This window comes from Vidua chalybeata, chromosome 17 (assembly GCF_026979565.1).
Source record: "Vidua chalybeata isolate OUT-0048 chromosome 17, bVidCha1 merged haplotype, whole genome shotgun sequence".
Taxonomy (NCBI): domain Eukaryota; kingdom Metazoa; phylum Chordata; class Aves; order Passeriformes; family Viduidae; genus Vidua; species Vidua chalybeata.
The window spans coordinates 8,070,503-8,095,797 of NC_071546.1; the positions used below are offsets into that span (position 1 = coordinate 8,070,503).

General features: G+C 41.7%; 1 protein-coding gene across 11 annotated transcripts in view; it reads left to right on the top strand.

Annotated features, from left to right (window-relative positions):
- Positions 1-783: 783 nt before the first annotated feature.
- Positions 784-25,295, top strand: part of RTEL1 (regulator of telomere elongation helicase 1) — a 45,345-nt gene continuing 20,833 nt past the window's right edge. For 8 of the 11 annotated variants that reach the window (XR_008433902.1, XR_008433901.1, XM_053958822.1 and 5 more), the window contains exons 1-24: positions 1,256-1,339; positions 1,424-1,544; positions 2,963-3,161; positions 3,535-3,628; positions 4,508-4,589; positions 5,178-5,238; positions 5,486-5,561; positions 5,728-5,812; positions 6,332-6,397; positions 7,855-8,008; positions 8,346-8,384; positions 9,002-9,080; positions 9,733-9,830; positions 10,881-10,936; positions 14,227-14,304; positions 15,200-15,281; positions 18,530-18,662; positions 18,976-19,089; positions 20,465-20,505; positions 21,266-21,351; positions 22,169-22,246; positions 22,976-23,053; positions 24,230-24,373; positions 25,126-25,241. Coding sequence is in view for 9 of the 11 variants with exons in the window: in XM_053958822.1 (XP_053814797.1) it covers positions 1,443-1,544; positions 2,963-3,161; positions 3,535-3,628; positions 4,508-4,589; positions 5,178-5,238; positions 5,486-5,561; positions 5,728-5,812; positions 6,332-6,397; positions 7,855-8,008; positions 8,346-8,384; positions 9,002-9,080; positions 9,733-9,830; positions 10,881-10,936; positions 14,227-14,304; positions 15,200-15,281; positions 18,530-18,662; positions 18,976-19,089; positions 20,465-20,505; positions 21,266-21,351; positions 22,169-22,246; positions 22,976-23,053; positions 24,230-24,373; positions 25,126-25,241 (2,141 nt within the window). In the remaining 2 variants the exon portion in view is untranslated. Of the gene's footprint in view, positions 805-1,255; positions 1,340-1,423; positions 1,545-2,962; positions 3,162-3,534; positions 3,629-4,507; positions 4,590-5,177; positions 5,239-5,485; positions 5,562-5,727; positions 5,813-6,331; positions 6,398-7,854; positions 8,009-8,345; positions 8,385-9,001; positions 9,081-9,732; positions 9,831-10,880; positions 10,937-14,226; positions 14,305-15,199; positions 15,282-18,529; positions 18,663-18,975; positions 19,090-20,464; positions 20,506-21,265; positions 21,352-22,168; positions 22,247-22,975; positions 23,054-24,229; positions 24,374-25,125; positions 25,242-25,295 lie in introns of those variants that run through there. The other 3 variants (XM_053958824.1, XM_053958823.1, XM_053958827.1) reach the window with 3 other exon arrangements.

A 25,295-nucleotide genomic window follows, 5' to 3' on the forward strand; every position in this document is an offset into this window, starting at 1 on the left:
AATGCCGACAAAGCCGGTCCTGGATGTGCCTGGATGCACTGGCAGGGGACTGAAGGGTGGGAGCACCGTGCTGCAGAAAAGCCGGGAACAAAGGAGCGGCACGTTCACCCCTAACAAAAGAGACCCGTCAGAATTCATTACCGTTCCTAACGCAGGAGCTCAACATAAGCCACAGAACCCTCCCACCTCAAGCGCCGAGGGTTTCACAAAGAATCCCGCCGTGTTCTGCCCTCTCCTGCGCGCAGCACCGCCCAAGGGGAGCAGAGCCCGGCACAAAGCTCAGCAGGGCCCCGCACACAAGCTCTGCCCAAGGGCATCGCTTATCGCAGCTCCGGCGCCGTTCAAAAGGGGAGAAACGCCAGTCCCGGGTGGCCCCGGCGCGGGGGACCCCTGCAAGGCTGGGAGGCTTTGCAAACGCAGCTTTTCGCGAGCGAACAGCCGATATTCCGCCTCTCCGGGGCCGAAGCTCGGCCTCCGCCCCGGGGGAAGCGGCTGCGGAACCGTCCGGCTGAACCACACGGCCCGGCTGGGGAGCGGAACCGGCTTCCTTCAGACCCGGCAGCGCTCAAACCCCACCGGGCTTGCGCCGCTCCTGCCGGGGGCCCCTCATGAGCCGCTCCCCGACACCCCGGCCCCGGCTCCAGCAGGATGCCCCGGCCCGGGCCCGCCATGGCCGCCGCCTTCCCGGCCCGTTACCGGGGCAACGCCGCCGCTGTCGCGAGAGCGCGCGCAGGAAGTGACGCGTGGAACGTCTGGGTGTGACACGTGACGGCGGCGCGGGGATTCCGAACGGCGCGGCGGGAGGTGAGGGAGCGCCGGGACACGGGGACAGGGGGACACGGGGACAGGGGGGTACGGGGACAGGGGGACACGGGGGCACAGCGACTCGGGGACATGGGAAACCCGGAGCTCAGGGATCTGGGACCGCCGGGAACGCGGAGACACAGGGAGCCCTGGAGCACAGGGATCTGGGGACACGGGCCGGAACGGGCGGCCCCGAGTGCCCGTGAGCCTCCTGCGGAGCCGCTGGTAGCGGCCCGTCCCGGAGCGGTGTGACCTAATTGCTCCTTGCAGTGCCTGGAGGGGCCCACAGGGAAGGTGGAGGGAGCCTGTTTACACGGGCCCGGAGCGGCAGGACAAAGGGGAACGGCTGCAGCCTGGCTGAGGGCAGGGGCAGGTGCGATATTGGGAAGAAATTCTTCCCTCTGAGGAGGGTGACGCCCTGGCACAGGGCACCCAGAGAAGCTGTGGCTGCCCCATTCCGAGTGTCCGGGTCGGACGGGGCTTGGAGCAGCCTGGGATAGTGGAAGGTGTCCCTGCCCTGCAGGGGTTGAATCAGGTGAACTGCCAGGTCTCTTCCAGCCTTATCACGGCACGATATCACCACGACAGCAGGGTCAGCACGGCCTGCCCTTCCTTGCAGGCACCTCAGGGAAGGAGCCATGCCCAGGATCACTCTGAACGGGATCACGGTGGATTTCCCCTTCCAGCCCTACCCATGCCAGGAAGCCTACATGGCCAAGGTGCTGGAATGCCTGCAAAAGGTGAGTGAGTGTCCAACTGTGTGTCATTGCTAACTGTAATAAATGGTTTCTCTAAGAAGACGTTGTCACAATTCAAGTTTTCTTTATGTGCTTTGTAGGCTGCCTTTCCAAATCTTCTCTGACCTTTTGCTTGTATTTTTATTTTACTCTGTGGTAATGAAAATCATGGCTGGCAGGTGGCAGTCAGTAGAAATATAGATGGGATGTTCCTGCCTAAATTGGGAAAAGAAAGAAAGGCTGCTTGTATTCATGGCTGGATCTGATTACAGAATAATGAATGGTTTGTGTTGGAAGGGACATTAAAGCTCACCTTGTTCCACCCCCTTCCACCATCCCAGGCTGCTCCAAACCCCCTCCAACCTGGCCTTGGACACGTCCAGGGATGGGGCAGCCACAGCTTCTCTGGACAGCCTGTGCCAGGGCCTCTGCACCCTTACAGGGAAGAATTTCTTCCTATTCTCCAATATAAACCTACTGTCTGTCAGTAGGAATCCATTCTCCCTTGTCCTGTTACTCCAGGTCCTTGTAAAAAGTCCCTTTCCGTGTTTCTTGTAGCCCCCTTCAGAAACTGAAGGCCCCAGTTAGGTCACCTTGGAGTCTTCTGTTCTCCAGGCTGAACAACCCCAATTGTCTCAGCCTTTCCTCATAGGAGGGATTTGGTCTTATCTTGTTAATATTTGGACTATTTGTATAATTTTCCACTTTCTGTGCGAGAGGATCATTTTACTGAATGAATGTCAAAATAATGGTTTTTTTTTTCACAGTAGTTATCTTTTTTTTCTGGACACATCTTCATGGTCCCTGTTCTGAGGGACCAAGCAAGTTTATTGTGGGAACTTTGGCTTTCCACCTGGCTCTGCTGTGGATCATGGTACCTGCTTGGTGCCTCCTTTCATTGAACTCAAAGTGTTGTGAGCTCGTGATAGAAATCCCTTTCATACACCTGAGCTCAGCTGCTGCTTTTCCCATTTTTAGTATTGCCACACACTTAAAAATTGTAACATCCTGTAGGTCGAGGTGACAAAGTTCTGTGCCTAAACTGGCATGGGATAAAACCTTACTCCTAAAGGAAACCAGCACTCTGTTAACTGGGAGCCACTTTCTGGGCTGGTTTTTCAATAACTTCTCATATTTTCATTTCATTCAGTATTTTATACTGAAATGTGACACACTCCAATGGCTCTAAGAGTGGAGAATTGAATTCCTGTGCTAAATAAATCTGATGGCTGGCTCTGGGTGTTTGATTGAACCTCATTAAATTAATTAGAGGGTCCTGGAAGTTGATTAGACCTCGTGTCTGGGTGTTCCTTGGTGGGGCTGCCAGCTGGTGTTTGCTCCTTGGCAGAGGACACGCAGTGCTGCACCAAGACTTGTCCTACTGAACCCTTAAATCCCTCTCTTATTTTTCTCCAACAAAGAAGGTAAATGGCATTTTGGAGAGCCCCACAGGCACAGGGAAGACCCTCTGCCTGCTGTGTTCCACCCTGGCCTGGCGGGAGCACTTCAAGGACACCATCTCAGCCCGGAAAATCGCGCAGCGGATGAATGGGGTGGAGCTCTTTCCTGACAGACCTGTGTCCTCCTGGGGCACTGCTGCCACAGATGGAGATGTCCCAAGTGAGTACCACCACCTCTGCCCTCAGGGGTGGTAGTCAACATGTGGTTTTATCTGTCTTTTACAATAAATATACAATTATGTAAGTTACAAGTTACGGAGCAGCTGAAGCACAGTTTCACCGTTTTATACATTTTCAAGGTGTTTTACCTAGTTTGAATTTTTTCTTGGAGCTCATTTAGTTCTTTAGTTTCTTAGAAAATCATTTAGCTCATTTTATGTATGTGAATAGCTAGATGACAGCATTTCCTGCTGTCTCTACAAGGCAAACTGTTACCATAGTACCAGCTGGGGAAGGAGGCTAAGAATATCCCTAGTTCTCCTTTCTATGCTTATAATGTCTTTCTGCTTTTTTTTTCCTCTTCTGTTTGGCAGCTTATTACACTGACATTCCAAAAATAATTTATGCCTCCAGGACTCACTCCCAGCTTACACAGGTCATTAATGAGCTAAAGAACACAGTGTACAGGTAAGTATGATTTAGGGTAGTGTCCTTATTCAAAGAAAAGGTAGAGAAGCCCTTCTGGTGTAGTTTTTGTTTGAACTTCTGTAGATGTATGCGTGAAAGATGATATCCAGAGAAATATAGTTCCTTTAATGTGCATGTTTAGGACCTGGTTTTCTTTGTTGATGGGTTTGGTTTATTTTAATACTTCACAGCTTCTCTTCTTCAGTCACAGAATTTTCTGAATTTAGTCTGGTTTTGGTTTTGACACATTAACTTATAAAATTACCTTTTTAAATTTTCCCTCTTTATATTTTTCTGGAAGCCATTACCAAGTTGCACTCCCAAGGCTGATATAAATCTATGAAGAACTTTGTGGTTTTGTTATGCCAGTGCCTGTCACAGTTTTCAGCTGCTCACGTGCCAGTGTGTGGCTGAGTTCTTTGGACAGGCATAGTCATTTGTTTATGTAGTTCTTGGAAAGGTAATAATCATAAAAGCCCAAACCATGGTGAATGTTTGTAGTGAACCAGTTCTGTCCTAACCTTGTTCTGAACATCACAGCCAGCTGGGAAAAGCTTGTAATGGATGACAGGTCCCAGCTGCCTGGGCTGAACTGTCATAACAGAACCCAGATTTTATGGTGGATGGTGTAAATTGCTGCTTGTGACTTCTTGCTGTGAGCTGCTGCTGCTCATTAACACCCACTGCTGCCAGCAGAAATGCAGTGCCTCAAAGTCCAGTAACACACACAGCAATTACAGACAGACTAATTGAATTGTTCTGGCTCTGACCCTTGCTCATCTGTTTCTCCTGAATCTTTCACTTTTGAGATATTGAATCTAAGCATGTACAACTCTGTTCTTTCTTGCCTTATTTTTAATGTCAGTTTTGTGTATCCAGGCCAAAGATTTGTGTGCTGGGATCCAGGGAGCAGCTCTGCATCAATCCTGAAGTGAAGCGACAGGAGGGCAACCACATGCAGGTGAGATCAGAGCCTGGAGAGGATGTTCAGGGAGAACATGGAGGCTTTTGTGTAATTTCTGTGTCATTCTTCACTCTGACATTGATTAACTACAGGAGGCTGCAGGGAAAACACAGTAGTTGTAAATGTATTTTTAGGAGTGTTTAGTTTCCAATTTTGTGAGTGCAAAATGTAATTCTGAGTCTCTGGTGACATTTTCTATCCAGAGTAAGATGTCATTGTATAGAACATGACAGTTATTAATTTGTAGTGTCTGATCTGCTATTTATGTGTTTGTCAAGAGCAATAATAGTTTCAAAACATTGCTTCACTTATTGATTTAGCTGTTAGTTTTACAATATCAAAGATTACTGGTTTGAAAAGTATTAATGGTAAAATATAACACATTTTTATCTGAGCATGTGAGTGTTCTGTGCTGCAAAAAAGGAGCCTAACTTGCAAGGTGAGCAGGACATGTGGTTTTAAAGCTGAAGAGCTGTGATTAGCATTTATTCATTTGCTGCTGTTAGAACTGATTCCACTCCTTAACCTGCTTTCAATGCCTGACAAGCTGTGCTACTCTGGGCTGAAACAAGCTTTGTTTTACAGATCTACATGTGCAGAATGAAAGTGATGGCTCGTGCTTGTCATTTCTATAACAATGTGGAAGGTGAGTGTGGCTCACCTTAACCTCCCCCGGAAGCAAAGCCCTGGTTTTTGGAGAGGGAGGGATTTTGCTAGGCAGGTGGAGAGTTTTGGAAGAGTTGGCAAAATCTACCTGTGTTTTTCTCTGTTACTGTCTTACAAGAATGAAATATTAGTGGATGAGTTTGATGATGAGGGTAACAACAGGGTAACAACAAATCTTTGTGTGATGCCTTCACCTAAGCTGGTGGTTTCAATGTCATCTTTTACAGAAAAGAGTACAGAGAAAGAACTGATTGAATCAATCATGGATATTGAAGACTTGGTTAAAAATGGAAACAAACACAGGTGAGTGATCCCCTCTGACCTTCCTCCCCCCGACTTGTGAAAATAATGAAAATTGTTTTTCTGTTCACTTTTATTAATCCATTTGTGTATCAGAGTGCATGAATGCTGAATGCCCTCTTAATGTTTCTGCAAGCAATATAGTCTGTACTGTTTTTTTTTTTAACAGAGCTTGTCCTTATTATCTCTCTCGAAGCCTGAAGCAGCAAGCAGACATTATTTTTATGCCTTACAACTATTTACTAGACTCAAAGGTAACATGTAACTTTGCTTTTAAAAACGATTGTTCTTCTGTTTGTCTTATGTTGGCTTTTAGTGGATAAACAGTGAAGAGTGATGTCTGGCAAGTGGATGCATTATATATAAAATTGTAAATACAAGGCAAATCCTCTGCTTTACACCCCACTTCTCCCAGATCTCTATTGCCAAAAATGACTCAAAGTGACTCAAATTAATTGTTAAACTTTCTCAAATTAGTTAAACTAATCCAAATATGGCACACCATGGGGTTTTTTTTCTTTATTATAAATTGTAATTTCTGTAAACATTTACATGATACATTTTAGCACCTTAATTTCCAGAGAAAGTGATTCTGTGGTTTCTGTAGTGGGCAGCCACAGCCATGACTTGCTGTTTTCTCAAAGGAAAAAACCAACCCAACTACAAAATACATGAAAACCCAAAAGTGTCTCGTCATTCACTTTCTCACCCAATCCAATCCATATTTCTCAGTGGCCTTTTTGTCCATTTCCTTGTTGTGATTTTGTCTTTAGAGCAGGAAATCACACAACTTGGACCTGAAGGGGACTGTGGTGATACTCGATGAAGCACACAATGTGGTGAGTTGTTCTGGTCTGTTACCATTTTTCAATCTGCATCCAAAGAGTAAAACAGACCCCATCCTCTTACAAACAGCCTGTACAATCTGTATTCAGATGTATGTTGCTAATATTCATTATCATGAACATTTCTTGTTTCTGTGACAGTTAAATTTTTGTAGTTTAATTAACAGTCCTTTGACACTGCTGATTTTTTTTTTACAAGGTGATGGTTTCTTTCTAAAGGGTACATCTCCAGATTTATGAGGTGCTTCTTTTCTTGAAGACTTCTAAGAAAACACGGTGTAAGAAATCATTAAAGACTCATTCTTGAAGCTCAGCTGGATCAGCTCTGCCAAGTGCAGTAGATAACAAACAAGATTCTTGTAGTATTTCCAAAACCTCACTCATAGAGAAAAACAAGAAAAAAAAAATAATGCTGTCTTAGGAGTTCTTCCTTTTAACTGGCTTGAAACTGCAGCTCTTTTCCCAAATGATGAAATGCAAAGGAACATTTGAAATATGTCCCTTTCTCTGCCACACGAAGCCTCAGTCTCCCAGTGGGATTTCTGCTGAACAGCTGTGGTTTGTTGTCCAAGTGCCCGGTGTCCTTTCAGTAAACAGCAACCCAGGTCTGCTTTGCTTCACTAGAGAGCCTTGCATTGCTGCATCCAGGGCTTGCTCCTTTCGTCAGAGCATCTCTTTCTCTTGAAAAAAAAGTGTGGAAATCCTGTCACAATTGTTTGGGGTTTGGATTTGTTTTTCCCTTTATAGTGTGCAAGAAGTACACATGTCTACATGCAGAAATTAGCCAGAACAACTTCTCGTTTTTGCAATAGTTATTTGATGGTGCTGTCTCTTCCAGATTAATATGTGGAAATTTAGTGATTTCCTTGAAATAAAATTAATTTCTTTCTGATTAGATTGTTTACACATGGAGCTCGCTCAGCACTTATTTTCTTTGTAACTTATTTCTTCATGGCTATTCCAGTCAAATATTTGTGTAGGTTAGGCCTTATTATTTATCATCATTCCTCAGGGAAAATGATTCTTTTTGTGAAAGAAAGTTTCTGCCAAAGCAATATGTGATTTAATTTTCAAAGTCAGAGAAAGTTTTGTCAAACTTACGAATCCTGAGTGTTTAAACCATTACTACTTTTTAAATATAAAGTAGAGAAATAGCTTTTTGGAAGAACAAACCAATTGTCTAAGGAAAAATATTTCTTGCTTGAACATCAGATGATTACTTTCTATATGCTCTAGAATGTTGATAGTGTGGAAGAGGCAAAATCTGTTCTACATTTCAGAAAGAATGTTGTTTACTAATAGTCCAAGTCTTCACATGTTTATAAAATATCCTCTGGCCTGAGCTGGAGATCAAAAATTTGCTGGTTGTCTGGACTTCATAATGTCTGAAACTGCCTGAATAAGCAGCACACAGAGTGGTCAGAATAATTCTTCCATTCCCTTTATTTTAGGAGAAGTTGTGTGAGGAGTCCTCTTCTTTTGACTTGACTCCCTATGATTTGGCTTCAGCAATGGATGCAATAAATGTTGTCCTGGAGGAGCAAGCCAAAGTGGTTCAACAGAATGAAATCAATGCTGAATTCAACATGGAGTTGGCCAGTTCAGGTGTGTTGACAGTGACACATCACTGTCTCTCTGGGATTATAAAGTGCCACTTACCAAGAACTGGAAAATAACTTTTAGAGAAAGTTTCTGGGAAATTTGCACTCTCGACAGTAAATAAATTGCTGTTAATTAGTAATTGTTGCCAGACACTGGAAGATTTGATCAAACCAATGTGACATAAGAGGTTACAAAAGAGACCAGTGAGGGGAACACAAAAAATATCTTTCCATGCACACAATTCTAACCTTCATAGCCATCATTTCTGGAAAGGCATAAAGAAACTGGGAATGAAATAGGTGTGGAACAACCTCTTTGAAATCTTCACTTTTTTCAACAGGACTGAACATGGAACTCGAAGATATAGCAAAGATCAAGAGTAAGTGTATTTTTTTTTGGTGTTGAAATAGTTTCAAAAGGTCAGCAATTACAAATCAAGGTCATGTAGTATTGCCATATACTTTACTTATAACTGAGACATTCATTGACACTTAAGTTATCTGGCTTTTCTCAAGAACTTTTTGGAATGTTTAGTTAGTTTTTTTCCTAAGAAGAGAGATTTGGCAGATGAATGTGTCTCTTCCTTCATTGTTAGAAGCTCACATATTTTCTAATGTTGTCAGTGTGCTGGAATTGCATCAGTTGCATCATTCTGCTGTCAGCACCTGAAGTTAACATCAAGAGCTCGAGATACCTCATGTATACAAAGCATTTCCAAGAACATCTTTCCCTGTCTGTAAAGAGTTTAGCATTTAGCTGCTGACTTCAGCTTCATTGGGAATTGAGGTCATGGAAGTTCTTAGAGTTGAATATGAATATTTAAACATGGTATCCAGGAAATAGGTTTTGATTTGTTTACGGAGTCGAGAGAAGAACAGCTGGGCTGCTCTCTCTTCTAACAACCTCTGTAATAAAGTACATTTGAAAAAGTGACTTAGATGTGTCCCAGACATGACTTTCTGTGCACCCTAACATTTCCTCTTAATTTTCCTAAAGAAATTCTTCTTCAGCTTGAAAATGCTATTGATGCAGTGGAGCTGCCAGCAAATGGTAATGGAGTCACCAAAGAGGGAAGGTAAATTTCTTTACCTTTAATGTGTTTAAATGTTAAAAAGAACAGCAAATTGCAGCTGGGGCAGCTGTTGCGGTTCTAGCTCCATTCTAGTTTCTGGGAATAGTATTTATTCAAGATTTTGGTTTTCCTTAAATCCCCTATCTGTAGTAATCATTGTTTTTGGAGGAACTCCCTTTTTTAGTGTCTCAAGAGTTAAAAATCCTCTGGGTGTCCTGAGCTGGAAGAAGCTCCTCATTGTGCTTCTTTCAATTTTGTGTCATGATTTAAGCAGAGGTACCAGAGCTGCAGTGATGTGTCTGAGGTACCTCTGAGCTCTAAGTCCATTTCTAAACTGGTACCTGTTGTACATGGTAAAAAAAAATCATGGAAATTGCATGCCAATCTGCTTCCAAATTAATAATGGATTGTATGTTGGAGAGGAATGATGAAAAAAGGGAATTATGTGGTCTGTGTGCTTCTGCCATGGCAGTATTGTGCACTGTCTTTATAAGCAAGTACTTAATTTTATTCTTGGAATTTTTTCATTCTCATAGAGACAGAAATGTGTATTGCTACCTGATGGTGAAATTGTTGTTCTGAAAGAGTAACATTATTTGTGCCCATTTGATTCTTTAGTGTTTACCCATTTCTGCTTTTTCTTTGTAAATTGCAGCTACATCTTTGATCTGTTTGCAGAGGCCCAAATAACACTGCAGACCAAATCCTCCCTCTTGGAGTCACTGGAGCAGATTTTACAGTTTCTTTCAGGCCGTAAGTGCATGAACCTCTTAGCTGTTTTACTCAGACTTTTCTACTTAGTGTAAGAAACTGGAAATTTGTGTTGTTAGGGGAGACAATCAAATAATAAAGCTTCTATAAGCTAAAATCTGACCTTAAGGACTCGTGTCTTTCTATTAAGATTTGCAGGGTCCTCTGCTGGGAAACATATTTTATGTCTGTTCATGTAACTGAACTGATGCTGAGAACCACCTTGTGTCAAAACATGAGTGTCTACCCACGGGGGTCCATCCATGTACATAGAGGACTTTTGCACAAACACTTTTTCTCCAAAACCACATGAATTGTGATGTGAAGCTTGCTGACATTTTGCTGATGGTACTTTTCATGTCTTGAGTTCTTCCTTGGTCCTGGAGTTACAAAATAGGAAGGTGGAGAATTGTATAATATGGGTTTTTTCCTTCCTTGATTTAACAAGCTTCTGTTCTAGTGTTTATCAGCATCTTGTTCTTAAATTGCTCTTCTGTAAAGAAAATGTTTCAACTTCTACATGTGTTAAGAAAATTATTTAGCTCTTACCAGCAGATTCTTCAGAAAAAACATTGAAGAGAGTAGAATACAGACTGTCAGTTCTGCAAGGACATCCTTGGATGACACATCCACCCTTCCTTTTTTCTTTGCCCAGCACCTTTCTCCTTTTAGGCCATTTGCATTCTGGCCTGACAGGTCCATCTGTTGATCATTTCTGCTGCAAAATCCCCACCATCAGTGTATTTCATATATTAACTGCTCCTCTAATTGCTGCTTTAATTAGCTCCTTTCCCATTTTTAAGATGAAGAAGATCTTTATTAAGTGTATTTAATTTTCTGGGGTGACAGCTTCCCAGTGTGTCAGACATGGAATGCCAGTTTTATATTTCTCTTTGCATCTTGGATAATGATGAAAAACTTGAAATAAATTATTTGTTTCTGAGAATATTTTCAAGTCATATTCAGAGTGTTGAGCTGTTCAGATAAGGTGTGGCTATACACAAGAGGATGTATATTTGTGTTTTAAGAGTAATCTTTTGTTGCTTTCTCCAGGTACTGGGATATTTGTCAATACATCTGGATTGCATAAGGTCTCAGATATTATCCAGGTAAATATTTAATGCTGCTTCTATAAATATCTGAAGGATAGAAGAGTTGGTTAAAAAGATGTGGAAAGATATTGGATCAATTTTATTCTTGTTGGCATGTACACTTGTGCAATGGTGCAAGTTTGTAGTTTTTGAGGAGAAAGCTGCTGCCTGATGGGATGGATTAATCTGATTTTTACCCAGGGTGTTCTTTGGTAGTTCTGGTCTCCCTTTTTGGAGATGCTGGATTTAAGTTTTGGCTGGGCTTAGCATCCACCAGGTGGAGCTGGGTCATTGAACTTGTTTGCAGCAGTGTTTGGGAATATGAGATCATCTCATGAAATAACAAGAGAGGCTAAGGAAAAGAGCAAACAAAAGATAATTTTACAGTATTTTTAAAATTTAATTATTAACTTAGGAGATGTCTAAACCAAAAATCTTTTCAGTTCCATAGGAACGGAATGCGACATTTATGGGTATCCACATAATGCTGTCATCTCCCTGTCGTGCACTTCCAAAACTTTGATTATGAAAATCCCAAGCCCCATAAAATTCAGAGGTGCAGTGGGCCAGTAGTCTGTCTAATATATGTGTGCAAAAGGGCACCAGAGATTAACACTCTGTTTAAAACTGAAAATGAAAAATACCTTCAAGCCTCGCAGAGCTGTATGATAAAGACAAGTTGCAGTTGCCCGGGCTGCGGCCACGGCGTGGAGGTCTCCTGGCTAGCACACTGGCAGTGGCCAGAGTGGCTGCCCCCAGGTCTCTTGTGACACCTCTGCAGTGCTCACAGGGAGCAGCAGCTCCCTGCAGCAGGCTGTGGCGTGGGAAACACGGCTTCTGAACAAGGCCAGGATCCAAGAGGGAGGAACAGAGAGGGGCCACTTGTGTGACTTCCAAGGCACTTTGTTACCGAGGCGCTTCAGGGACAAGCAGGCACAGGACTGAGGGTTGCAGCTTATTTTGAAGAGGGGAGGGTATGAGGGGTGGAAACAACTCTCATCCAGTAGGGAAGCTTTGGGGAAGGGGAACACAACTGGGGTAGTCCAATGAAGGCAGCACAGGGGAGGGAGCAGGCTTAACAGTCCAGTGGGATACTAGGGAAGGGGCAGCAGGCAGGGAATGTTCTGGAACAAACAGGGTGTGTTCAACTTGACAGGCAGGGGTAGGGAGCAGTGCAGTGGGGATTGACAGGGACATATAAGGAGGTAAGGGAGGGACTGGGGAGACTGACATGGGGTTTGACAGGTACTTGGTGGGAAAATATTGGAATAAACAACTTAGAGCTAAACAATTAGGGGAACAGAATGGGGTACATGGAACAAACCATTATAAACTGATTAACAAAGAACAATTATAAAACAACAAACCACCACAAGTCACCTGGGTGTGTTTGGAATGGTCCTGGAAGGTTTGCAGCACTGAACTCTGAATAGATGGGTGTTTGTGAGGGTGCATTCAGTGGCATACACAGGATTTCATTTTTCTAGCAGTGGCTAAACAAAGCCTTCATGTGTGTTCCAGTACAGTTGTAGTGATTTGTGTACACTGGTACCAAATGGTTTGTACTGGGAGATGTTGCTGTTCTGAGGGAAGGCCAGGTGAGCCTAATTTAAATTGGTTTCTCAAGGTTTGAAAGCTGAGAGATGAGTAAATTCAGAAGTAAAAACCAGGTCCCCTGATCCCAGGGGCTGTTGTCCAAGACTGGGAATAATTGTCTGTGTGTGCTCTTTTGGGCTTGGATAGATAAAAGGAGACTTGAATTTGGAGGGGAAAGCTCAGATCCCTTTTCTGCTGCTGAGCACATGCACATGAACAGTGCCTGCAAAGGATCTGCCAGGGGAAAGTTTGTCATCCTGAGACGGGTGGGACATGGACAGAGTGTTTGTTGGATACACAGTGCTTGCTTCTTGCAGAGTCTTTGAGTATTAATCTATCACCAGCTTGTTTTAATGAATAGTAATTTTTTTCTTCCTTTTCAAAGAACACTTATCAAAATGTCTTTAGTACACCAAATCTTTGGCTATTTTTGAGAAGTAAATATTTCCAGGAATTGTGCTTTTTTTTTTTTTTTTTTATTTGCTGGGGAACATCTTGTAACTTGCTGATACTCTTATGAGCTTGGGTAATTCCTATCAATGTCTGGAGAAATTTTGTTTAGAAAAATTAACAGAGTTGTAAATATTTGAGAACCACAGCTGTTTTCATTGAAGTTGCACTGGGATGCTTTATGTTTTAAAGAGCATCATCTGTATTCATGAGACATCACATGTAGGAAAGGGGGGGGAAGCATAACTCTGATAGAAGCTTTTAATTTAATATATGGACAATTAGATATGATTACAACTTGATTATTTTTCTAAGCAGAGTGTTATTAGCAGAGGGGCCACAGATGAAATTTTAAACTGAAGGAACTCAAAAAGTTCTTCTTTGCTTGGTTGTGACTGATCTCCTTAGAGTGTTTGTTTATCCACAGTCATGAACAGTGTGAATAATAATATTGTCATTTGTATAGTTTGAGTATATTTAGATACTGGCTTGCAGTTTTTGGAACAATAAGAGCACCATGTGGGTAGCAGGAATTGCCTGGAAGAACCACATTTATTCAAGGTTCTCTGTCTTATTTGAAAACAAGAGTAAGGAAATAAATTTAAGGTTATTGCAGCAGTAACTTTTGTGGAGACAGTTCTCAGTGCAAAGACACATTAGGGGTTTTACCAGAAGGATGTGTGTGTATGTATGTATCAAAAATAAAGTGGCCAGCAGGACCAGGGAGGTCACTGTCCCTCTGTGCTGGGCAGTGGTGAGACTTCACCTTGAATCCTGTGTCCAGTTCTGAGCCCCTCATGACAAGAAGGACATTGAGGGGCTGGAGCATGTCCAGAGAAGGGAATGGAGCTGGGGAAGGGGCTGGAGCACCAGGAGAGGCTGAGGGAGCTGGGGGGGCTCAGCCTGGAGAAAAGGAGGCTCAGGGGAGACCTTCTCACCCTCCCAACGCCCTGGCAGGAGGGTGCAGCCAGGCTCTGCTCCCAGGGAACAAGGGACAGGACAAGAAGGAATGACCTCATGCAGTGCCAGGGTAGGTTCAGGTTGGACATCAGGAAGAGTTTCTTCATGGAAAGGGTGGTCAGGCATTGAAGGGAGGTGGTGGAGTTCCCATCCCTGAAGGTGTTAGAGGAATGCCTGGATGTGGCACTCAGTGCTCTGGGCTGGTGACAAGGTGGGGGATCAGTCACAGGTTGGACTCAACCATCTTGGAGGTCATTTCCAACCTAAATAATTCTGTGATTCTGTTTCCCTCCATTTTCCAGACAGTGTTCAGCATGGATCCCCCAGAAGGAGTCACAACAGGGTTCCTGCCACGTCAGGCAATATCTAAATATTACAAGGTATGGGAGGCTTTGTGTGCTGCATTTTTCCTCACAGCATTTAATGTCTGTGCTTTGTGTATCTCAGACTTGGAAGGATGTGGATAGTACAGCACATGATGTTGATTACAGGGAGAAAAAAAGAGGACAGAACAAAAAAAAAACAAAACAAAACAAAAAAAAAAACAAAAAAAACCACCCAAAAAAAACCACAAAAAAAAACCAAAAAAACAACAAAGGAACTGTATTTAATTTAGATTCTGAAGAAAACCACCATTTTAAAAGGAGTTTGTAAATTAAATTATGACAGTGCTGCAAATGTAAATTTCAGAAAATTTTGAGATTGGATATTAAGCAAGAATCAATGTGCTCTTCCACTAAAGTATTTTTAGTTTAGCCCACTGCTAAGCAAATGCAGCAGAACCACTGAACCTCCTGCCTGAAGTTGTTTTAATTTGTTTAAAGTTTGGAATTTAGGGGATGTGTTGTTATGATGAATTTTAGGAACAGATCTTTTTATAGATATCACATTTAGACTTGATACTATTTTTGTTGCCAAATGAAGCAAATCTTTCCACCACTATAGTCTTCTGCATTTAATCTGTGTGGTTTATGCTGGTGGAAATACCCAAATAATTGGGTTCTTGGTCTCTGCTTGGGTCAGCCCATGAAAAGCTCTTCCCATCATTGGACTCAAAAATGACTGGTTGGATGGTGATGCACTTCTTTGCTCCTTAGTTATGAAATATTGGAAGCAAAATAGGAAAGAGACAGGAAATTATATGACCTTAGTAACACTGTAATAGTGGCACTAATTGCATGAATTACTATTACTGTAGGCCAGGTGTTTTTTGAGGGATGAAGTTCAAGTTTGTTTCTGCAACCATTGCTAGAAATGTTTGTTACTTTCCTTCAGGTACATATTCATGTGGATAATGGTAATCAGAAAAAGAAACAAAGGACAGATCTCTGGAACTCAGCATCTTCAAAAAGACAAGGTACAGGCCTGTTCTTGGGGAGGTTCATGCAAAAGCTGGATTCAAAACTCCTCAACTGCTCCTTTCTGATTCAAATAGAAGAAAACAAGTGCAGCTCCATTGTGGATACAATGAGCTGGGAACAAGCTTTTCACTTTTATAGTTATTTCTGAAGGGGATCTCAATATGAAAATGTCTTGTACCATTGGTGTTTTGTGCACTGCTGGAGTTCTTTTAGGGCAATGATTCTGGTGAAAGATCATCTCCATCATGGAATTGTGTGTATTATTGTAGAGAAAATCTTCAGAGCAGCCAAGCATGGGGAACTCTCTTCCAGCCCTCAGGCTGATACTGAAGTTCATGACAGGTTCTGTCCTCCTCATACCAGCTGGATTTCTCTGTGCAACTTTGTTGAGTTAAACACAAAATTGATGTTGAATAAGGCTGTAACTGCCTGTGGCAAGAAGGGGGTTCAGGTACAGTTATGATGGCAAAAATGTTTGTCAGAGTTGGTATAAGAGTAGATTCCATTCCATTCTCTGAAATAATTTACATTGTGGAGGTGTTACACTTTATTGGCTCATTTTTGGAGCTCTGTAGGGAAGGTTCATGTGATGTGCCAGAGATCTTGTCCAGATCATGTGAATCCATAGGCAGAAAATGCCTTGCCTTGGGGCATGTTTATCTTTTCTGGGATCACCTGCTTTGCGAAACTTCCTAAATTGAGCAACTTTGAGGATGCGTTGTCAGTTCTTGACAGTTTCAGCTTCAACTATATTTTTCCAGTTCAACTGGGATTTCTCCCTCTCCTTGTCTCTCTCCTCCCACCCGTTTTGTTCCTTATGCTCTGCAGATCCCAGTATCTGGAACTACCTCAATATAACTGTTCTTCAAAATTATATATTTAGAAGAAAAGAAACTTGGCTTCTGAATCAAAGGCTTATCCTAATGCTCCCATAAAGCAGCACCAAACTTGGCTTTGTTGGACTGCAGCATTCATTCTTTCTGATTTTTAATTTTTTTTTCTTTTTAATAATTAGGTTGAAAACAAAACATTTTCAATTAGAGAAGATGCATGCAGATCCCTTTATCTAAGCCTTCTTAACAGAGCACTCTTCAGGGATTTTTGTAAATACTTTGTCTCATAACTATCTACTTAATTACTCAGTTAAGTGCTCATGAGTATGTAAGTATCTGTTTCATGGAAGTCATTCTTTTAAGGACAAAAGTAACATTTTTCAAAGAATGAATTTCCAAGAATTTCCTGGGTTTGCACATAATATCCCCTTAAATGTTTCCATGAAGTTAGTGCTGTTTGGTAATCTCTAAATGTTGCTTTCCCAAGATATTCCTCAATTGGAGTTTTAAGATACAGGAATAATTCTGAGTAGATTTGGTTAAAGATGGGTGCAGGAAAAGGCTAATACAAACATTTTTAGGTTAATTGCACAATTTGGAGGACAGAAATACAAAGCAGTGAGGGAATTCTGTGATTCAGTAGATAGATTCTGTGATTCAGTAGATATATTTGTTTTTCAAATAAGAATGGTGTTTGCAAGTACCTGCGTAACACACCTGAGTATGCTGAGACTTGTGCTTTCTATAAGCTTAGCAGAGGCCAGACATGTTAGATGGAGTCTCTGGATTCCTGTAGTGTGACAGCAAATGGTATAGAAATAATTCAAACACTTAAGAACAGCTGTTTTCCAGGGATTTTGTGGAAATTATCCACTCAAACATCATTCTCTACAAAGTAGTTGGTGAGCAGAAGGGGCATAGCTTGGGGTAGCTGATGAGATTCTTGCCTGAGTCATCTGGGAACATATGCTGTTTATGTCTACAATATTGGACTGTTGCAGTTTAAGTTAAAATGCTCCCATTCATGGTTTGCTCCAAACCATCATGTTGTAAACTATTACCAAGCCATTTCTCCTTGCATTAGCTGTCCTTTTACCAGGAATGGAAAAAGCTGCTGCAGAGATCAGCTTTGTTTAACACCCAGCACTTCCTGCTGGTGAATGGGACCTTGAAAAATGATTTATTGTTGTTAAGCTTAAAGACATCATTGCAGCACACCAGGTTAAAAATGTACAGCAGTCCCAACTTGTCAAGGAAGTGGGAACTTGTGCTTGGCAGTTGTCATGCTGGGTTACAGAAATGTGTTTCCAGCTGAGCACTGGAGGAGCAGACATGAGGGACTGGTGTCCTTTTCCAGGCCATCCCATATCAGCCCAGTTTGGTTTTGTGCTGGGATTTCTTGGGTTCCTGGCTGAGTGACTCTGTTGTCTGTAGATACTCACTGGCTTGTCCATACACAGATCCAAACTAATTTGCACCAATTGTTAGTGTGAGTTAGAAAGATAGAGAATTTGCTGAATTTTGGAATGTGAGTCTTCTAGAATTTGGGCATTGTCTGGATGTTTCTGTCCAAACAAAGGAAGGGTAAAACTTTTAGCTAAATGTTCACTTGTAATTCTAAGCAGTAAGTGACTCACTGGGTAAATATTAATGGGGATTTCCTGAAAACATCAGCCTTTTATTTTGGAAATGAAGGCTTTGATTGACGTGTGTAAATTTCAAAGAAATGCACGTAATACTTGGGTGAGAGGTATTTATTTTTATTACTGAAACTAAGCATGAAAATCAGAAACAGAAACAAAAGCTGATGTTTCATTTGGCTGCTCTTGTTCTTGATATGGATATGGTTTTCATTCCCTTGTGCCTGTGTCTCTAACAAGCTGATGCAGTTTTCAGCAAGCTTGAGCTGAGCAATGAAAGAAATTACTGATGACATTTATTTATTTTTCAAAACAACTTACATATTTTCAGAGTCACACACTAAAATACATACATACATACACACACACACACATATATATATATATGTATGTCACCACATCCCACAAAAGATTTGAGCAGAAATTGAAATGTTTGGGAGCTGACTCTGGGGAACGTGGGAAGTTTAGGTGAAAGATTTATACCCTGTATAGTTATATAGGAAATTCCTCATAAAGAAAGGGTTCTTTTTTCAAGCAAGTGCAAGGTGGGACATACTTTCTTATTAGATTATGAGGAAGCAGTGATGTTTTAATTAAAAGTTGTTAAATCTGGGAAGAACCAAAGCAGGACATACCGTCCATCTGGAATTTTAACTTTGGATGTTGTCTGGTTTACTCTCAGAAGTTCAGGTGCAGTGTGCCATATGCTGGTCATAGTCTAGTTTTTCCACTTTGACTGACTTCTTAGTGTTTTGTTTTTATTTAATGCAGGGAAGACTTTAAGCTATTGGTGTTTCAGCCCTGGGTACAGCATGCATGAGCTCGTTCGACAGGGAGTCAGGACAATCATCCTCACCAGTGGGACACTCTCCCCCCTCTCATCATTCACAATGGAAATGCAGATGTGAGTACCTGGGTGTGGGAACACTGCCATTCCTGAGAAATGCACAATCTGCTCTCGTGGATTTAGGTTTTATCTCAGGATTTTAAAGTGCTCTGTTTGCCCAGAGAAGCTGTGGCTGCCCCATCCCTGGAAGTGTCCAAGGCCAAGCTGGATAGGGCTTGGAGCAGCATGGGGTAGTGGAAGGTGTCCCTGCCCATGGCAGGGCGTGGAATGAGATGAATTTTAAGGTTTCTTCCAACCAAACCATTCTATGGTTCTGGAACTGGGAATCATATAATGGGTATGACTGGGATCTTCCTCTTTTTTTCTCCAGCCCTTTTCCTGTTTGCCTGGAGAATCCTCATGTAATTGATAAACACCAGCTCTGGGTTGGGATCATTCCAAAGGGACCTGATGGAACTGTGCTTACTTCCACCTATGAAAGAAGGTAATGAACTTCCATGTGGAATCCTGCTTTGAAGTTTAGAGTTCCAACGTTTTGGGTTCTGTTAACAGGAGTATGCTGGCTAAGTAAGGGATCCTTAGTGGTTTTCTTGGATAAATGCTGAATGCACCCTTTAACCACTCCTACTGAAGGTCTGGAAGGGATCAGGTACCAAGGCACTGATAGTCCTTGATGGCCTTGACCAGCTTCGGCTGGGACCTGCACCCATAACCATCCCCCAGGAGTGCACTGAACCCCATCCAATTTTTTTTTTTTGCTGAAGGCTTAATTGACTTGAAACATGACCGGCCTTTGCAATAACTATTTTTATATTTAACGCTTGTCACCATGCCCAGCCTCTCTTTCATCTCTGGGTTGCCTTCTTAAGGCAAATATGTCCCAATATTTGTCAAGCTATTCATCATCATTTTTCTTGCTCGTCTAGTCTTCCATCACTTTGTCTCTGTTGTTCAGAGTTGGCAGTGCTTCTGCTGCCAGCAAAGGCCAAATGTTCCACAGAACTGGAAAGGGACTCAGCAACTGTAATGGATTTTTACAGAGAAGTCTGGAAAACCCTCAGACTGCCTTTCTCATTTTCAGAAATTTTAGTGTACCATTTCAGTGTATTTCTGTTGAAGATGCTGTCTTTTAAAGAAGGAGGGCTGGGGATTCCACCCCTCCAGGGCTTTAGAACATGGGGGTTTTTTGAAGGAAAGATGTTCACTGTGTTCACTCTGTTTTGACAACATCTCTGTGTTGATACTGGTATTTGTAGGTCTTATAAAGGTATATATGTTAGGTTTTTTCCCTGCATATATAAATTTTCTGGGAAAACAGTACATAAAACTACAGGGTATGAAAAAAAAGAAGGAACATAAAGGCATGAGAGAACAGGGGAGTTTTCAGTCAGGTCTGGAAGAACATAAATATGGCTCATTGGACAGCAGAACTTCTTCAGCCAAAGGCAAAGTGATTTACTAAGTAACAACCATAGCAACCAACTTGTGCTCCAGCAACGCCACACCTAATTCATCAATTATTACTTTAAATCATTGTAATGTTAGTCAGGCTTGGCAGACTTCCTGGCAGAACTCTCACGTGTGTTGCTACTCACATGGCTGCCCATTTCTACCTGTGCATTTTGAAATATTGAAGCTTAGAGCATCTTCAGAACTATCAGTAAGAATATTTCATAGTATTAATAAAATGTAGTCAAGGTATTATTAATTCTTGCCCTTGGTGTTGATGATTGCCACAGGAGGGAGAGCACCTGGGAGTCTGGAAATGTTATTTTAGATGAATATCAAAGGAAGTCAGTGGGGATGAAAAACATAGAAAAGGAGATGCAATGGTGTTATTTGATTTTTCTTCTTTGTAGGTTTTCAGAGGATTATTTATCTTCTCTGGGGAAAACAATTGGTAAGTGAAGTGTGTGGATTTCAGAAATGGGTTCATGCCCAGGATTATTGGAAATTTAGAAAGGGCAATGCTAAAGAAGATGCAGTAAGAGAAAGGTAAAGGATTGCAGTGTATATCTCACTGCTGTCAGGTTTTCTGTGTTTCTGCTTGCTCAAGGCAGCTGGCTGCTGCAATAGCACACAAAATTGAGTCTCTGGCTTCATATTTCCAAGTCTGGACTTCATTTTTATTGTCAGGAGTTTGTGTTTGGGTGAAAAATGTGGTTCCTAAACACTGTTAGAAAGTGGCTCAAACTAGGAAATCAATAGCCAGAGATCATGCAGCCAAGGATGAGCAGAGCAATTGAGGATCACAGGAAATCAGTGCAATTTTTAGTGATATTTTAAACTGTGTCAAGCCTGCCTTAAGTCAGCATTTATTGTTTTGGTAATGTTTTATAAATATAATAGAATTACAAAGTCATAACACATAAAGACAGAATAAAAGAAGATAATTTGTGTATCTTGGCTAACATAATTGAAAAGAATCTGTTAAATCTAGGAATGCTTGAAGGATGTGGAGGAGAAATGTAAGCTAGTTTGGCTTCTGTGTTAAAGTTTACACCTTGACAAGATTATAAAATGATTTTAAGAAGTGAAACAACTTTGGATACACAAATATTTTGGAAGGAGGCCATGCTGTTGTTTTTCCTCTGCAGTCCATGTTCTCCATCCCAGGATGAAAATGCCCTCAGCTACACACTTGTCTTCTCTCCCTGCAGGTAACCTTGTGCGAGTTGTGCCACATGGGCTGCTGGTGTTCTTTCCATCGTATCCTGTCATGGATAAGAGCCTGGAATATTGGAGAGTATGTTCATTGTTCTGTCTTTGTTAGGTGGTTTGGTTACTTGCATCAGGCAGCTTGGAGTTCTTCCATTTAACCATGTTAATTAAAACCTTCCAGTGGAAGATGTTGCTGCTCATGGCAGGGGGCTGGAACTAGATGATTATTAAGGTCCCTTCCAACCCAAAAGGTTCTGGGATTCTGTGAAAAATTCTTTATTAATAAGTAAATTAATTATAAAATCTGGAATGTAAAATCTCAGGTAAGGCTTCTTTTATTTTGATCACAATATACTGAAGTGCAGTGCTGTAGAAACCAAACCCAAAAGAATCTTAATATATTATTCCATCTGATGTCACATTTTATTTAGTTCACCAGACCTTTCTTTATTAAACCTCTGAATTAAAATTGATCTCCGTGTTTCAACACTTGGGGGGAAAAATCCCAATATGAGCATTTCTCCTTTAATTTGTAACCATTGCAGCTGTAACTTCTGGTACTTCTGTGCTCATGAGTTGAATGTCCCTGGTGAGATTTGCTAGAACAGTTCTGGTTTAAATGCTCCTTGAAAAGGCAGGGGCAGAGGTTTCATGCTGTGGAGTGGGACTGGGAGGTGAGTGCTGGAACTCTCCCGTCTGCCTGATGTCTGAGGTGCACCAACTGCAAGGAATCACTGCTAGTGCTCTCGGGGGGTTGCGTGTTTCTGCTTCCATCTCTTCCTGTGTTTGGCAGGAGTGGAGCAGGCTGTGGTGGGGAAGTGTAGTGACCATTTCTGAGTGTTTCTGTTCTTGTGGTGTGAGCACACTTGGCATTTCTGACCTGCTCCTTCTCTTTCTAACAGGAGCATGATTTTGCCAAAAGAATAGAAGAAGTAAAGCCAATGTTTGTGGAACCCAGGAACAAAGGAAGCTTTTCAGAGGTTGATTATTTGCATTATGTACCTCTATCATTTTCAGAAATTGTTTCTATGTTTAATGACCTTCTCTAGGTGTGTTTGGGTGTGAAACACCACCGTTTTTGGCCTAGGGTGAAAGTAAAACTCTGACTGCTACTTTGAAGTGTAGTTTTCTTGTGTGTCCTTCCTTTCCTCTCTTGTCTGGCCATGCAGGGTTCAGTCTTCATTTAAATCTGGTGACATAACAGCAGCTAACGTACACAAGTGCTGAGTAATTGAGCTGGTGGAAAGCTGTCACTTCAGTAGTCAGCATTTGTAAATGTTCTGCAGGATTTTTCCTCCCAGCTCATCCTGATTTGGATGTTTAAGAATTGTGCACTGTCATCCTGTTTATTTATAACCATTCTTTTTGCTTCTTGGAATAATTAATATCTAATAATTGCTTTCATGTTTTGTCTGTTTCTGCAACGATCTGCAGAAACACAAGATGGTCTTATGATCTTTTTATGATCTTATGGTCTTCTGATCTTATCAGAAGTATCTGAATTTTTTTATGCTTACCCAGATGTATTCTGGATTTCACAGTGATATGAGGATTTTGCTTAGAAAATGGCTTCTCAAACTTACAATTAGTTAAAAGTAAAGACAATTATACTAAGCCAAATTAATCACAGTTTAGATCTTGGTGTACAAGTCAAATTTAGTTAGTACAGGCTAATACCATTCTTCCTCTTAAACTTGTTTATATTTTAGGTTATTGATGCCTACTATGATAAAGTTGCCTGTCCTAAGTCCAATGGAGCTGCTTTTTTGGCAGTGTGTCGGGGCAAGGTAATGTAACTGATAATTTGTTTCATCTGAGATCAGATTATATAATTGATAGGAAAAAAACTTCATTTTGGATTTAAATATATTTCTAATTATTTGACTGTAATTATATGTGGGGGAAAAACAAGTGCTCTGAAGTTTTTTCAAAATTAGGTCACATTTCTGTATGATTCACTCCTGTTTTTATTGAAGGGACGCTTTTAATTTCTCTGAAGTGGATGAGCATCTTACTTGCGTTTCATGCTGGCTGCTCACTGAAAACATAACCCATTAGATGAGAACAGCTGTTCTGGAGAACTGTAATGAAACAAGCTAAAAACAACACTGCTGCAAACCAAACGTAATACTTAGCTTTAAAACACTTGCTTTATTAACTTCCTGTTCTCTGGACACATTTCATGGCCTTTCCTTTGCATCTTCCAGTGCTGGTAAATTGACTTATGTTTATCAGTGGAAATATTGGTGAAATTACTCTTAGAGCCCTTTGCTGCTGTTTCCTGTGTACCAGGAGAAGATACGACTTCTTTTGCAACTTTGGTCCCAGTCTCCAAAGAGGCTGTTGGAGTGAAGGAAAGACGTAGCTCTCTCCATGCTTGTTGCGGAGATTTGGAGAATTGATTCAGCTGAAAAACAAAACAGCTTTTTTTTTTCCCTTGATTTTTTTTTTCAGTCTGTTCAACTTTATTCATTTCATTAATTATTTGCCAGCACAGTGAGCATGTACAGGGAACATGAGTGACAAATACTTGATGGGATGTCAACAGCACAGCTGCTGGACATGGCACTATAGTCTGGTGAATCTGATGGCTTTCTGTTATTGCTTTGAAGTGATTCTGTTAATTTTTACTGTCAGAGAAGGTTTGCTATGTTGTTATGTCTTATTAACAACCCAGGGTGTGGAAGGTTTAAACAAAGGTGTTGACATGTTCTCAGTACAGCTGCTCTTATCCAGGGGCAGGACAGCCATTAACAGGGTTGGCTGAGCTGTGCTTTGGCACAGGAAAAAGCCAAGTTTAAACTCTTGGTAATAAAAGAAAAAAAAAATTATTCACTGAAACTATTGATAAAGTACACTTGTCCAGGGAGTTAATTGAATGGAGAAAAAGGGCCAACAACTGCTGAATTGCTCTGAAACCCCTCACTTCAAACCCTGTTGATGATGGAAAACTGTCCCTGCAGGCCAGTGAAGGCTTGGACTTTGCAGACATAAATGGACGAGGAGTCATCATTACTGGGCTTCCATTTCCCCCTCGTATGGAGCCCAGAGTAATTTTAAAGATGCAATTCCTGGATGAGATGAGGAGAAGTGGTGCAGGTGCACAGGTAAGACTGGGCAGCTTCTCACTCTTGGCTGTTTGCATATTCGTGTCATTGGTTCTCCCTCTTGTCCCAGTGGGTTTTGGGTTTTGTTATCCTCTCAGCCTTGTGGGACCATGAATATCAAAAATTCAAACAGCCTTGGGAATTTGTCACAAATTCCACCTTCTTTTAATAGTGTTGAGAGTTCCAAATTCTGGCACAGTCTTAAATATAAGCTCCAATAAAGGTTGTAATTAAAGTTTACAAAATCCTTCTATGTGTGTTTATCCATCTCTCATTCTGAGGGATGTATTTCATCCAGAGAGAGCGTGGGCAGGAAGGATGGCCTGTGCTGGCTGTTTCGGGACTCATTGTTTTGGAAGTGTGGTGGTGTGTGTTGGCGTGTTTGGGTTTGGTGTTCTATTGCTTCAGGCACAAGAATGAATGATGTTACAGTTTAGTCTGATCTACAGGTCTCAAAGAATATGGAGAGTCTGTTGTATTGCCAAGGCTCTGAGTGCACCATACAGGAAATAGCCTCTCCAGCTGGACATTGCTACTTGAGTTTTCTGTGCTCTATAAGTCAGGTGTGATTTTTGAGTCCACCTGTCTTTGGTTTTCCTCAGCTCTTTGAGATTTGTCAGTACATCTGGTTGATACTCTTCAACATCTGTGCTTCACTTTTTATTTCTTTAGGAAAGAAATAGTGACTGTACAGCACAAAGAATACATTTTACCTGGTAAATAATGTTAATTCTTCCTCCTACCTCTCGCAGTATCTGTCTGGGCGTGAGTGGTACAGTCAGCAAGCGTCCCGCGCTGTCAACCAGGCCATCGGCCGGGTCATCAGGCACCGCCAGGACTACGGGGCCATCTTCCTGTGTGACCACAGGTAAGCCCTGGCTCACTGAATCCCAGAACATTTGGGGCTGAAAGGAACCTTAAA